This window comes from Passer domesticus, chromosome 24 (assembly GCF_036417665.1).
Source record: "Passer domesticus isolate bPasDom1 chromosome 24, bPasDom1.hap1, whole genome shotgun sequence".
NCBI lineage: Eukaryota > Metazoa > Chordata > Aves > Passeriformes > Passeridae > Passer > Passer domesticus.
This window is the reverse complement of record NC_087497.1, coordinates 5,795,208-5,808,402: the sequence shown is the minus strand read 5'-3', so window position 1 is coordinate 5,808,402 and position 13,195 is coordinate 5,795,208. Positions and strand designations below refer to the sequence as shown.

At 56.5% G+C, this 13,195-nt stretch overlaps 1 protein-coding gene across 3 annotated transcripts; it reads left to right on the top strand.

Moving 5' to 3' along the window:
* The first annotated feature begins 14 nt into the window (after window positions 1-14).
* MTFR1L (mitochondrial fission regulator 1 like) lies at window positions 15-12,054 on the top strand. Of its 3 annotated transcripts, none has more exons than XM_064398324.1 (7): window positions 15-153; window positions 3,303-3,366; window positions 4,728-4,832; window positions 5,464-5,573; window positions 6,055-6,266; window positions 6,411-6,726; window positions 11,164-12,054. In XM_064398324.1, exons 2-7 carry the CDS (start codon window positions 3,352-3,354, stop codon window positions 11,267-11,269), a joined length of 864 nt encoding a protein of 287 aa, XP_064254394.1. In that variant the 5' UTR covers window positions 15-153; window positions 3,303-3,351; the 3' UTR covers window positions 11,270-12,054. The 3 variants fall into 3 exon arrangements, with proteins under 3 accessions (XP_064254394.1, XP_064254393.1, XP_064254395.1); XM_064398323.1 differs by lacking the exon at window positions 15-153 and adding an exon at window positions 3,124-3,231; XM_064398325.1 differs by lacking the exons at window positions 15-153; window positions 3,303-3,366 and adding an exon at window positions 3,154-3,231.
* Window positions 12,055-13,195: the final 1,141 nt, after the last annotated feature.

Sequence of the window (13,195 nt, the reverse complement as noted above, 5' to 3'; positions counted from 1 at the left end):
GGCAGCTCTGGACACTGACAGTGACAATCTGTGTGACAGCCCTGAGCAGCCCCCAGCGCCCTGTGTGACCTGGTGGCCTCGCTCAGGCAGGGTCAGTGCCCTGAGGGTGGCACAGGGACACCAGAGTGGGCAGCAGGGCATCAGAGGGGTCAGGTGAGGATCAGTTTGAGCCCCCAGGAGCTCCCCCAGTGACCCCAGGCTCAGGGACACGGCAGTGGGCAGTGTCCCACCCATCCATCCCTCCCAGGGCTCCCTCCCCAGCAGCTCTGGGAGCTTCTCCCTGCTGCTCTGCCCCTCTTTGCTTTGAGCTTCCAGGTCATGCTGGGTGAGGAACCATGAAGTTCCCTCTGGGAACTGCCCTGAGATCCTCACCTGGCTGAGGACTGGGCAGTTCTAAAAGCCAGAAGTCCAAAAAGATCTTTTCAGGATTTTTTTTCCAAAGAGATTGTTCAGAAGCCATTATCCCTTACCTGAAGCCACCCTGAGCAGTTGCTCCTACTCTGTGCCAATGCCTGGGTGCAGAATGAGCATCACTTTGTAATTCAGAGAGGGAAGGGTTAAGTGAAACGGGTTTTAAGGCATATTCCTACAGACACGTGAGGGGACAAAGCATCCTCAGTAGCTGCCTGCAGCCAGCCCTGGCTGGTGATGCTTTTTCTGCTCTCTGAAGCACAATTTTGTTGGACCAAATCAAATTAAGGGAAAAGCCTTTTTTTTTTTTTTAATTTTTAATTTTCCTGACGAGGTATTTCCAGTCCTGGGAGGAGCCCGGTGGTGGCAATTACCCTGTCCCCAGCCTGCCCAGCCCTCCTGTCCATACCTGAGCCTGGGGCCTGAGCTTGGCTGCACCTCTGGGCTGGACCAGTGTCACTTCACTAATTGCTCTAGTGAGGTTAATTACTGACCCGGGATGGTTCTCAGTGTTGGTTTTGTAACTATGCATTAGCTCTGCACTTTGTGACACCCCAGTGGGACAGGCTGGGGTCTGGCAGCACTGCAGGGTTCTGTCAGCCCCTGGGGAGCACTGCAGGGTTCTGTCAGCCCCTGGGGAGCACTGCAGGGTTCCGTCAGCCCCTGGGCAGCACTGCAGGGTTCCTGCAGCCCTTGGGGAGCACTGCAGGGTTCTGTCAGCCCCTGGGCAGCACTGCAGGGTTCTGTCAGCCCCTGGGCAGCACTGCAGGGTTCTGTCAGCCCCTGGGCAGCACTGCAGGGTTCCTGCAGCCCTTGGGCAGCACTGCAGGGTTCTGCAGCCCCTGGGCAGCACTGCAGGGTTCCTGCAGCCCTTGGGGAGCACTGCAGGGTTCCTGCAGCCCCTGGGCAGCACTGCAGGGTTCTGCAGCCCCTGGGCAGCACTGCAGGGTTCCTGCAGCCCTTGGGGAGCACTGCAGGGTTCTGCAGCCCCTGGGCAGCACTGCAGGGTTCCTGCAGCCCTTGGGGAGCACTGCAGGGTTCTGCAGCCCCTGGGCAGCACTGCAGGGTTCTGCAGCCCCTGGGCAGCACTGCAGGGTTCCTGCAGCCCTTGGGGAGCACTGCAGGGTTCTGCAGCCCCTGGGCAGCACTGCAGGGTCCCTGCAGCCCCTGGGCAGCACTGCAGGGTTCCTGCAGCCCCTGGGGAGCACTGCAGGGTTCCGTCAGCCCCTGGGCAGCACTGCAGGGTTCTGTCAGCCCCTGGGCAGCACTGCAGGGTTCCTGCAGCCCCTGGGCAGCACTGCAGGGTTCTGCAGCCCCTGGGCAGCACTGCAGGGTTCCTGCAGCCCTTGGGGAGCACTGCAGGGTCCCTGCAGCCCCTGGGCAGCACTGCAGGGTTCTGCAGCCCCTGGGCAGCACTGCAGGGTTCCTGCAGCCCCTGGGGAGCACTGCAGGGTTCCGTCAGCCCCTGGGCAGCACTGCAGGGTTCTGTCAGCCCCTGGGCAGCACTGCAGGGTTCTGTCAGCCCCTGGGCAGCACTGCAGGGTTCTGTCAGCCCCTGGGCAGCACTGCAGGGTCCCTGCAGCCCCTGGGGAGCACTGCAGGGTTCCTGCAGCCCCTGGGCAGCACTGCAGGGTTCTGTCAGCCCCTGGGCAGCACTGCAGGGTCCCTGCAGCCCCTGGGGAGCACTGCAGGGTCCCTGCAGCCCCTGGGCAGCACTGCAGGGTTCTGTCAGCCCCTGGGCAGCACTGCAGGGTTCCTGCAGCCCCTGGGGAGCACTGCAGGGTTCCTGCAGCCCTCGGGGTTCTTCCATCCCTGCAGGGCTCCAGCCTTTGGGTTCCCACTGAGTCTCTGTTCATTCTCTCGTGATCTCTCTCGGGGTGAGCCCGGACAGTGGCAGAGGAGCCCAGAAGCCACCCCCGAGCCGGGGCAGCCTGGGGCATCCCGAGGGGACCCGTCCGTGTCCCTGTCCCCTTCTCCCCTGCCCGGGCGTTCTCCCCGTTCCCTCTGGCGTTCTCCCCGTTCCCTCTGGCGTTGTCCCCGTTCCCTCTGTCGGTCTCCGGTGAGCGGCTGTCGCTGTCGCCCCTCCCGTGCCTGGTGACGCCCCGGCCCGAAACCCGCGGCGGGCCCGGGCCGATGTCGGCCGGGAGGGGCGGCGGAGCGGCCCCGGTAAAACCATCCGTGCATCCTCAGCTCGGCCTCGCTCCTTCCTGCGCCGGGGCTGGGGGGCGAGGGGCGGCGGGGGCGGCCCGGGGTGTGCTCGGTGTCCCTTTACACTGGGGGGTCCCCAATGTCCCTTGGCACCAGGGTGTGCCCAATGTCCCCCCTGCACAGGGGTGTCCCCAGTGTCCCTTTACACCGGGGTGTGCTCGGTGTCCCTTTACACTGGGGGGTCCCCAATGTCCCTTGGCACCGGGGTGTGCTCAGTGTCCCTTGGAACCGGGGAGTCCCCAATGTCCCCCCTGCATCGGGGTGTGCCCAGTGTCACTTTACACTGGGGGGTCCCCAATATCCCCCTTTGCACTGGGGTGTCCCCAATGTCCCTTTACACCGGGGTGTGCTCGGTATCCCTTTACACCGGGGTGTCCCCAATGTCCCCTTGCACCGGGGTGTCCCCAATGCCCCTTTACACCGTGATGTCCACGTGCACCGGGGTGTCCCCATACTGTCCCCTCTCTCTGTCCCTGTCCCCGTCCGTGTCCCGGCGCAGGCGCTGCGCTCCGGAAGGCGCGGGGCGGGTTCTGGTTCTGGTTCCGGGCGATGGCGGCGGAGCGGCCGCGGCCGGCGCTGGCAGCGGCCCCGAGCGGCGCCGCCGGCCCGCAGGTACCGGGGCCGGGCCGGGGAGCCGCGCCGGGCCGGGCCGGGCCGGGCTGAGCCCTCCTTGTGTGTTGCAGTGAGCGAGCGGAGCGGGTGCGATGAGCGGCCGGCGCTGAGCCAGCGGAGATGGACGCGGAGGCCGTGAGTGACACGGGCCGGGACACCGGACCCTGCCGGGACCCTGCACGGACCCTGCCCCGACACTGCCCCGACACTGCCCGGACCCTGCCCCGACACTGTCCCGACCCTGCCCCGGCACTGCCCGGCTCCGGGCCCCAGGAGCTGCCCCAGAACCTTCCCCCGGCGCCTTTCCCCGGCAGCAGCTCCCAGGCACTGCTCCAGCCCCTTCCCCAGGCAGAGAAAGATTTGTCCCCAGGCAGAGATCTGTCCCCTCCCAGCCCCTGCCTCTGTCCCCAGGCACAGATCTATCCCCTCCCTGCCCCAGCCCTGTCCCCAGGCACAGATCTGTCCCCTCCCTGTCCCCAGGCACAGATCTGTCCCCTCCCTGTCCCCAGGCACAGATCTGTCCCCTCCCTGCCCCAGCCCTGTCCCCAGGCAGAGATCTGTCCCCTCCCTGCCCCAGGCACAGATCTGTCCCCTCCCTGCCCCAGCCCTGTCCCCAGGCACAGATCTGTCCCCTCCCTGCCCCAGCCCTGTCCCCAGGCACAGATCTGTCCCCTCCCTGCCCCAGGCACAGATCTGTCCCCTCCCTGCCCAGCCCCGAGGTTCAGTCTGAAGGGCTCATCAGGAATTGCAGGTGTCAGCAGGGAGCAGGGCTCAGGCAGAGTGCAGAACGAGCTGCAGCAATGAATCGATTGCTGGGGGTGCTGCGGGCTGAGCTTTGTCACTGTGCTGCTCTCTGTGCCTTGTGCTGTTCCTGAGCATTCACCCTTGGAGCCCAGCTCAGAAGTGTCCCGAGAGCTCTGAACCAGCTCTGCTGTTCTCTCCAGGGCTGCTCCCCGTGCCCTGGGCTGGGACAGGCTCTGGATAGAATTGTCACCTGCTGTCACCCAGGCAGTGCTCAGCCTCATCCCAGGTCAGGAGGGAGCCCTGGAGCTGTTCCTCAGCAGCAGGTGCAGTGAGTGTCTCCAGGGAAGGAGACTCACAGCTGCCCAGGTTATTTCACAATGTTTGTGCTAAAGGTGGTCTGAAAGCAGGAGTGTCCCTTGGGTGACGCTTTCTTTTGGTGTCACTTTCCTCCTGGGCCCTTGTTGTGTGGCTGTTTTCCTCCTTTGGCCAGTTCTCCTTTGTGAAAATGCCTGTTGGCAGTGCCTGGTACTGAGTGCTTTCAGTTTTCAGTCCAACACCCATGTCCAGAACGCCCCTGCACCTGCCTGGCTGTCACCAGCTCAGCTAACACAGCTCTGTGAAACAGGGACCTCAGTTCCCACCAGGTTCTCGGTTACAAGTGCAGAGATAACGAGTCAGGAATCAGACTCTGACAAGGAGAATTTCCAGTTTAATGGGTTTCAGAAGGCACTGAGTGTGCTGTGTCCCTGCAGACCATCCCCATCTGGCAGAACAAGCCCCATGGCTCAGCTCGCAGCGTGGTCAGGATGATCGGCTCCAACCTGCCCCTGAAGCCCTGTCCCAGGGCCACCTTCGAGGTGAGTGACCCCTGCCCTGGGGCAGTTCCAGGCACTGCCATCAGGTGCTGTTCTGTCCCCACACATCTGCAGAGCTGCAGCCACAAACACTGCACCAGTACAGTGAAGCTTAATAATTTTTTTTAAAAATTTCTTTTTTCTTTAATTCTGTTTTTGTAAAGTGATCACTGGCAGCTTGAGGAAATCCCTGCTCAGGCAGTGTCTGAGCTGAGGGAGGTGGAAGGGTGGAGCTGCTGCCCCAGGGTTTTGCTGTGTGACCTCCAAGGGACCTGGAGCCCTCTGGGCCTGTTCCCAGATTTGTGGAGTCCCTGACGTCACCCTTGGAGCTCAGGGCTGGCACTTGGCGTGCCAGAGGGTGGCACGTGGCCTTGGCAGCCTGGCCTGGGTCAGGTGTCCCTCCTGCCTCGCTCACACAGCAGGAAGGAGCAGGAGCTGGCCCAGGGAAGCACAAAGGCTTCATCTCCCAGCTCCAAAAAGTGGAATGATTGTGCAAACAAAAGCAAACCTGCTGGAATTGCTGCTGTGCCTGTGCCAGCCACAGCTGCTCACAGCACAGGCGCTCTGACAGCACACGTGGGGCAGCTCCAGGAGGGCAAAGCCCATCTCCTCAGCAGCATTTCCTCCCTGCCAGGTCCTGCCCAGTGTCTCGGATCTGTACCTGGGCGAGGTGCCCCCCGTGCCCACCCTGGCTGACATCGTGTGGATTGCAGCAGATGATGAGGAGACCTACGCCAGGGTCAGGTTGGTTTTCCTCTGCTGCTCTCTGGCACAGAGCTCAGGCCAGACTCTGCTCAGCTGAGCACGACTTCCAGTCCCCTCAGGCTCTGGTGTGGTGCCTCTTGAATGACATTTTTTCCCCAGAGAGGGGGGAAAAAAAAGACAAAGTAGCTGGAGAGGAATTCGTGCAGGAGGTGCCAGGAGCCTGTGCCATGTCCTGTGTCACTCCCTGCTCTGTGCACAGAGTGGTTTTTGGGCTCCAGGGTGGTTTTTGGCCAGGAAGTGGAAGGGTTGAGTTCTCCCAGGACTGAAATGCCCTGTCCAGCCTGGCCTTGGGCACTTCCAGGATCCAGGGGCAGCCACTGTGTTCCTTGTGCTGCAGAGAGCACCTCTGAGGGTTCACAGAGGCTTCATTTGTTTTGTTGGAGGCTCTGCTGCCCTCAGGGAGGCCAGGCTTTGTCACGGACAGGTTTGCACTTGGGGACTGACAGGTTTTTGTCCCCAGGAGTGACACTCGCCCGCTGAAGCACAAGTGGAAGCCCAGTCCCTTCACGGTGATCCAGAGGAACGCCTCAGTGCCCAACCTGAGGAAGCAGGAGGAGAAGCTGCTGGCCCTGAAGAAGCCTGGCCTGCCGGCGCTGAGCCGCACCACGGAGCTGCAGGACGAGCTGAGCCACCTGCGGAGCCAGATCGCCAAGATCGTGGCTGCACAGTCAGGTGGGGCCGGGCTCTGGCCTCGCTCAGGGTGGCTGCTGCCAGCTCTGGGGGCAGCCCAGGGGCCGTGGGTTTAGTTTTCCATTCTGTTGTGCTGAGGAGAAGCCTTGCTGCGAGTTCACCCATCCCCTCTGGTTTCCCTTGCAGCCTCGGCCCAGCTGACCCCAGAGCTGTTCTCTCCGGGGAGCTCGAATGCCTCGTCCCCCGTGCACTGCTTCGGGCCCTCCTTCCAGTCCACCACGTCCTTCGTGATCAGCGACATCACGGAGGAGGAGGCGGAGCTGGAGAGCCCCGAGCCGCCCTCGGTGGCCGAGCTGCCGCCGCTGTGCCCCGGCCCCGAGGCCCGGCCCGAGCCCCGCGACGCCGACGACGAGGACTCGGTGTCCCTGTCCAAGGCCAGCAGCTTCGCCGACATGATGGGCATCCTCAAGGACATCCACAGGATGAAGCAGAGCAAAGACTTGTGAGTGCTGCATGGAATTCTGTGTGCTCTGTCAGGCCCTGCAGAGCCTGGGCCCCCTGCTCCTGCTGGGGCTGCTCTGTGGTCTGGGGGACAGGACTTGGGAACTCAGTCCTGGCCTTTTTGCCTTTCTGGGATAGGAAATAGTGGAGAATTTTCATGGGGGTAATTTTATTTAGAATTTATTAAAAATTATAAATATTATCTGTTATTTTAAATATATTTTAATTACATACATATTTTACTATTATATATAAAAATGCATAATCTATATCTATATATATAGATATAACTATATACCTTTATAAACTATATATTCTTGTATAAAAATATATATAAATATATAGTTTATAAAGTTATATCATAATAAAATATAAATACATATTTATATATTGAAATATATATTAAAATATATTTAAAATATAAATATCTATATTATTTATAGATATATAAAATTATATATACTTTATTTATATATATAAAATAGTATTTACCTATATATGATATATAAAATTATATATAACTTATTTATATATATAAAAAATAATATTTATTTATATGTGATATATAAAATTATATATAATTTATTTATATATCTATAAAATAGTATTTATATATTATATATGAAATTATATATTTATTTTTATATATAAAATAGTATTTATTTATATATTATATAAAATTATATATAATTTATTTTTATATATACAATAGTATTTATTTATATGTAATTTATATGTTGTATATAATATATATTTTAATATATAAATATATATATCTATTATTTTTAATAAATTATATATGTGATATATAATTTATTAAAAATTAATTTATTAAATAACTATCCAGGAGAATTTTCCTGGATAGGAAATCGTGGAGGGCAATTTAAACTGCTTAAATGCTTGGCTGTGCCAGCTGGTTCACCTGACACAAAAGCTGTGCTTGCCCAGCTGCAGGGCAGCTGTGTGCTGGCAGCTTTCGGAGTGAGGGCATGCTGCCCTGAGCCCTGCTCCCCCTCCCAGGCAGCTGGGAAGCTCAGCATGGAGCACTCAGGGATTTAACACGTGTGGCGTGGGCAGGGTGAGTCTGCTCTTGTCTCCTGAGGAGTTCTGAGCATGAGAGCTCCTGAAGCTGCTCCACGGCAAGATCCTGCCCAGCTGGGAACGTTCTCCCCGCTTTTGGCCGTGCCACCTGCCTGCCTCAGGCTCGGCTCTCGGGCTCCACACTTCCCCTTCTGCTGTGTGAGATTCCTGGCCAAAAATACCACTCTCAAAAACACCACACTTGCTGGTTCCTCGTTTGGTTTGAAAGGAATCAGATTCTCAGCACTGAAAAAAAAAAAATTCAAGTCAGATGAGAGGAACAAGCTCAGCTTCCACAGCCAGAGCATCAGGGGGTGTCACAGCTCCATCCCTCCCAAAATTCCCCCTTTGCTCTGGTTTTCCTGCCACACAAAGGCTGCAGCTGAGCCATTTTTGCCCTCATCATCCTCTCCTGCACACAGCAGTGCTGGTTTGGGGTTATTACAGCTTAATTAAAGCTGCCTGAAGAGTTGCAGGTAGCTGAAAAATTAAGTTAATTACTGATGTTCATTATTTGATGAGCTTTAATTCCTCATTCTGGTGCAGTTGTGGAGCAGCCCCTGTGCTCCCCCAGCTGAACTGGGCAGCACTGGGAGGCCTGAAGAGGGTCAGGTGCTCTTCAAGTGGAGGAAAAAGGGTGCTTAAAGATGCAAAAGGTGCTTGAAAAGATAATTACATGGATGTTCTGCTGCTGCTGTGTAGGAGTCAGTGCTTAAACCCAGCCTTGTGTTTAAACTCAGCCTTTGTGTTTAAATTCAGCCTTGGAAGCTTCAGGAACGAGTGAGGAGCTTGCAGAAATGTGCCTGATCCAGTGTCTGGTGGAAATATTCCAGGGTTTGGGTTTTTTTGTCTTTTAGGAGACAAAATGTCTTCCCATAATGTTTTCTGAGTGAGGAGGGGCTTCAGCTATGGAAAAAAAAATAAAGCTCTGAGGTTATCATTGCAGGCTGTGAACAAAACCATGGTACATGAGGGAAAAGAACTGAGTTTGGCCTCCTGTGAAATAATCCTCTAAAAGGAGCTGCTTGTGTGAACTTGTTGAAGGAGGCAGATTGCCCTGGGAACAGAACTCGTGTAGTGGAAGGAATTCTGCTGTGAAATGCCTGGGATTTCTGGGATCTCCCCTACTGAAACAGGGAAGCAGAAATCCAGAGTGCAGCAAAATACTGAAAAAAACAGAAACTTCCAGGGCTTCCCCCCAAACACCTCACTGAGGGTTGGTTTATATGGAGGGGATGGAGGCTGTGGATAATTAATGAAGTTTTGGGTTCATTGCTTGTTATTTACACAGAGGAATAAGAATTACCCAGAGCTTTGGGGATGAGATTTCCAGGATCCCCCTGGAGCCACACAAGGAGCTGAATTTCCCCTTTTTGCTGTTTTGTGGTGTTCTTCTTGCACCTCCTCCACTTGTGACATGATAAAAGCTGCAGGAAAGCCCTGCAGAGAGTCCAGGCAGAGCTGCCAGGCAGGAGTTTGGCTCTGCCTGGGCTGGCTGCAGTGAGTTCTGTGCTGTTCCTCAGGATGCAGACAGGAATTTGTGGCTGGCTGCAGTAATTTCTGTGCTCTGTGCCCCTCAGGATCCAGGCAGGAATTTGGTTCTCCCTGTGCTGGCTGCAGTGATTTCTGTGCTGAGTCCCTCAGGATCCAGGGAGAGCTCTCAGACAGGAATTTGTGGCTGCCTGCAGTGATTTCTGTGCTCTGTGCCCTCAGCAATTTGACAGGAGTTTTTCTCTCTCTCTGCTGGCTGCAGTGATTTCTGTGCTCTGCCCTCAGGAGCCAGGCAGAGCTCTCACACAGGAATTTCTCTCTGCTGGCTGCAGTGATTTCTGTGCTCTGCCCTCAGGAGCCAGGCAGAGCTCTCACACAGGAATTTCTCTCTGCTGGCTGCAGTGATTTCTGTGCTGTGTTCCTCAGGATCCAGGCAGGAATTTGTGGCTGGCTGCAGTGATTTCTGTGCTCTGCCCTCAGGAGCCAGGCAGAGCTCTCAGACAGGAATTTCTCTCTGCTGCCTGCAGTGATTTCTGTGCTCTGCCCTCAGGAGCCAGGCAGAGCTCTCAGACAGGAATTTCTCTCTGCTGCCTGCAGTGATTTCTGTGCTCTGTGCCCTCAGGATCCAGGGAGAGCTCTCAGACAGGAATTTGTGGCTGGCTGCAGTGATTTCTGTGCCCTCAGCAATTTGACAGGAGTTTTTCTCTCTCTCTGCTGGCTGCAGTGATTTCTGTGCTCTGCCCTCAGGAGCCAGGCAGAGCTCTCACACAGGAATTTCTCTCTGCTGGCTGCAGTGATTTCTGTGCTGTGTTCCTCAGGATCCAGGCAGAGCTCTCAGACAGGAATTTCTCTCTGCTGCCTGCAGTGATTTCTGTGCTCTCTGCCCTCAGGAGCCAGGCAGAGCTCTCAGACAGGAATTTCTCTCTGCTGCCTGCAGTGATTTCTGTGCTCTGTGCCCTCAGGAGCCAGGCAGAGCTCTCAGACAGGAATTTCTCTCTGCTGGCTGCAGTGATTTCTGTGCTCTGTGCCCTCAGGAGCCAGGCAGAGCTCTCACACAGGAATTTCTCTCTGCTGGCTGCAGTGATTTCTGTGCTCTGTGCCCTCAGGAGCCAGGCAGAGCTCTCAGACAGGAATTTGTGGCTGGCTGCAGTGATTTCTGTGCTCTGTGCCCTCAGGAGCCAGGCAGAGCTCTCACACAGGAATTTCTCTCTGCTGCCTGCAGTGATTTCTGTGCTCTGCCCTCAGGAGCCAGGCAGAGCTCTCACACAGGAATTTCTCTCTGCTGCCTGCAGTGATTTCTGTGCTCTGCCCTCAGGAGCCAGGCAGAGCTCTCAGACAGGAATTTCTCTCTGCTGGCTGCAGTGATTTCTGTGCTGTGTTCCTCAGGATCCAGGCAGGAATTTGTGGCTGGCTGCAGTGATTTCTGTGCTCTGCCCTCAGGAGCCAGGCAGAGCTCTCACACAGGAATCTCTCTCTGCTGGCTGCAGTGATTTCTGTGCTCTCTGCCCTCAGGAGCCAGGCAGAGCTCTCAGACAGGAATTTCTCTCTGCTGGCTGCAGTGATTTCTGTGCTGTGTTCCTCAGGAGCCAGGCAGAGCTCTCACACAGGAATTTCTCTCTGTGCTGGCTGCAGTGATTTCTGTGCTCTGCCCTCAGGAGCCAGGCAGAGCTCTCAGACAGGAATTTCTCTCTGCTGCCTGCAGTGATTTCTGTGCTCTGTGCCCTCAGGAGCCAGGCAGAGCTCTCAGACAGGAATTTCTCTCTGCTGGCTGCAGTGATTTCTGTGCTCTGCCCTCAGGAGCCAGGCAGAGCTCTCACACAGGAATTTCTCTCTGCTGGCTGCAGTGATTTCTGTGCTCTGCCCTCAGGAGCCGCCCTTCCCTGAAGGAGCAGGACCCGGCCGTGCTCATCGCAGAGGTGCTCAGGAGGAAGTTTGCCCTGAAGGATGAAGACCTGGCCCTGAAGGAGAAGTGAAGCTGCTGCACTCAGCTCTGTAAGCAGAGTTCCTGCTCCCACAAGCTCCTCCACAGCAGCTGCCTTCTCCCGAGGATTGAGCCTTTGCCTTTGTATTGATCAGACGCGGTTTGTGCGCCGGACACTTCGTTAGGAAATCGGATTTGATGTGTTTTCCATGTGGTGTTCTATTTAAGAAAAACCTTTTTAAGAAGATGGAAGCTCTGCTCCAGCTGTGTTTTGGTGTTGGTGGCTGGCGAGGACCTGCTGCTGGATGAAGTCCTTTGTAGCTGCACTTTTTAGGTTTCAGCTGAGCTGTAAGGACAGAACCAGTTCATGCCCAGTGTGAACAGGACAGACCCCAGTCCTTTATCTGAGAGCTGCTCACAGCGAGCTCCTGGGTGCTTCCAGCTCTCTGGGGCTGTTGGATCACGGTGGGAAAAGGGGTTTGATTTCCCCAAAAACCCCCTGGCTGGGCTCTGAGGGATTCTGTGTGCCCTGGGTGTTCTTTCTCTCACACAGCCCACACTTGCATGGCAGAATGGCCTTAATTTCCTGCCAGTAATTTAACATCCCATGACCCTGGGTTTTATTTCAGCTCCCAAAGGTCTGTTCATTGACCTGGCACCAGTGCCAAGGGCCCAGCACCCCAAGCAGGCCAGGGCAGGAGCTTGGCCTTGGCTGTGGCTGCAGTTCCCCCTCACTCAGAGCTCTCCCCCAGCTCCACGTTCCCTGCAGTGCCCCCATGGCTGTATTTAAAGTATGATTTTTTGTTTTCCTTTCTATAAAATGGAGCCTTAATAAGACACTGATGGTGTGTGGGGTTATTGATGCTCGGGGTGGGGCTGCTCTGGGGGTGCAATCCCAGAAATTCAGGTGCCAGGGGCTCTCTTCATCCTCCTTGATGTCCTTGAAAAATTAAATCATCATCCCCACCTTAAAAATGAGAGACTTCCGTGGCAGAGAGGAGGAAGATGAAGGAATTTCCAGTTTTAGGGAGAGCTCCCCCCGTCCTGGGTGCACCCCTGGGTGATGTGATCACTGTCCCTGTCCCACAGGGCTCCTCTGCACGAGGCTGGGGTGCATTTGGGGCCTGTCAGCAGCTCCTGCTCCCTGAGCAGCCTGGGCAGGACAGGGACACAGCCAGACCCTCAGAAACAAACTCCACAACATTTTATTTGGATTCAAGCAGCATCTCAGAGAACAGAGAGGGGCTGGGGGCTGCACAAGGGGCTCACTCCCCACTGTGAGCAGAGCCAGGCTGGGCTCACTCACCAGTGCTTGATGACCCTGTTCCCTTGGGAGTCCTGTGTGAACAGGGGCTCAGAGCCCAGCTCCTGGGGCTGCCTGGGGCTGGGGCTGGAACTCAGGGGGCTGGGGATGGCCCTGAGGGGGCTGGGGATGGCCCTGAGGGGGCTGGGGGTGGTTCTCAGGGGGCTGTGCCTGTCCCTGAGGGGGCTGGGGCTGGTCCTGAGGGGGCTGGGGCTGTCCCTGAGGGGGCTGTGCCTGTCCCTGAGGGGGCTGAGGATGGCCCTGAGGGGGCTGGGGCTGTCCCTGTCCCTGAGGGAGCTGGGGATGGTCCTGAGAGGGCTGGGGCTGGCCCTGAGGGGGCTGGGGATGGTTCTTAGGGGGCTGGGGATGGTTCTTAGGGGGCTGTGCCTGTCCCTGAGGGGGCTGGGGATGGTTCTTAGGGGGCTGTGCCTGTCCCTGAGAGGGCTGAGGCTGGGGCTGTCCCTCAGGGGGCTGGGGATAGGGCTGGGGCTGGTCCTGAGGGGGCTGAGGATGGTCCTCACGGGGCTGTCCCCATCCCTGAGGGGGTTGTGCCTGTCCCTGAAGGGGTTGTGGCTGTCCCTGAGGGGGCTGGGATAGGTCCTGAGGGGGCTGTGTTTGTCCCCGAGGGGGCTGTGCCTGTCCCTCTCCCTGTCCCCGTGGGCAATGACCCTGTTC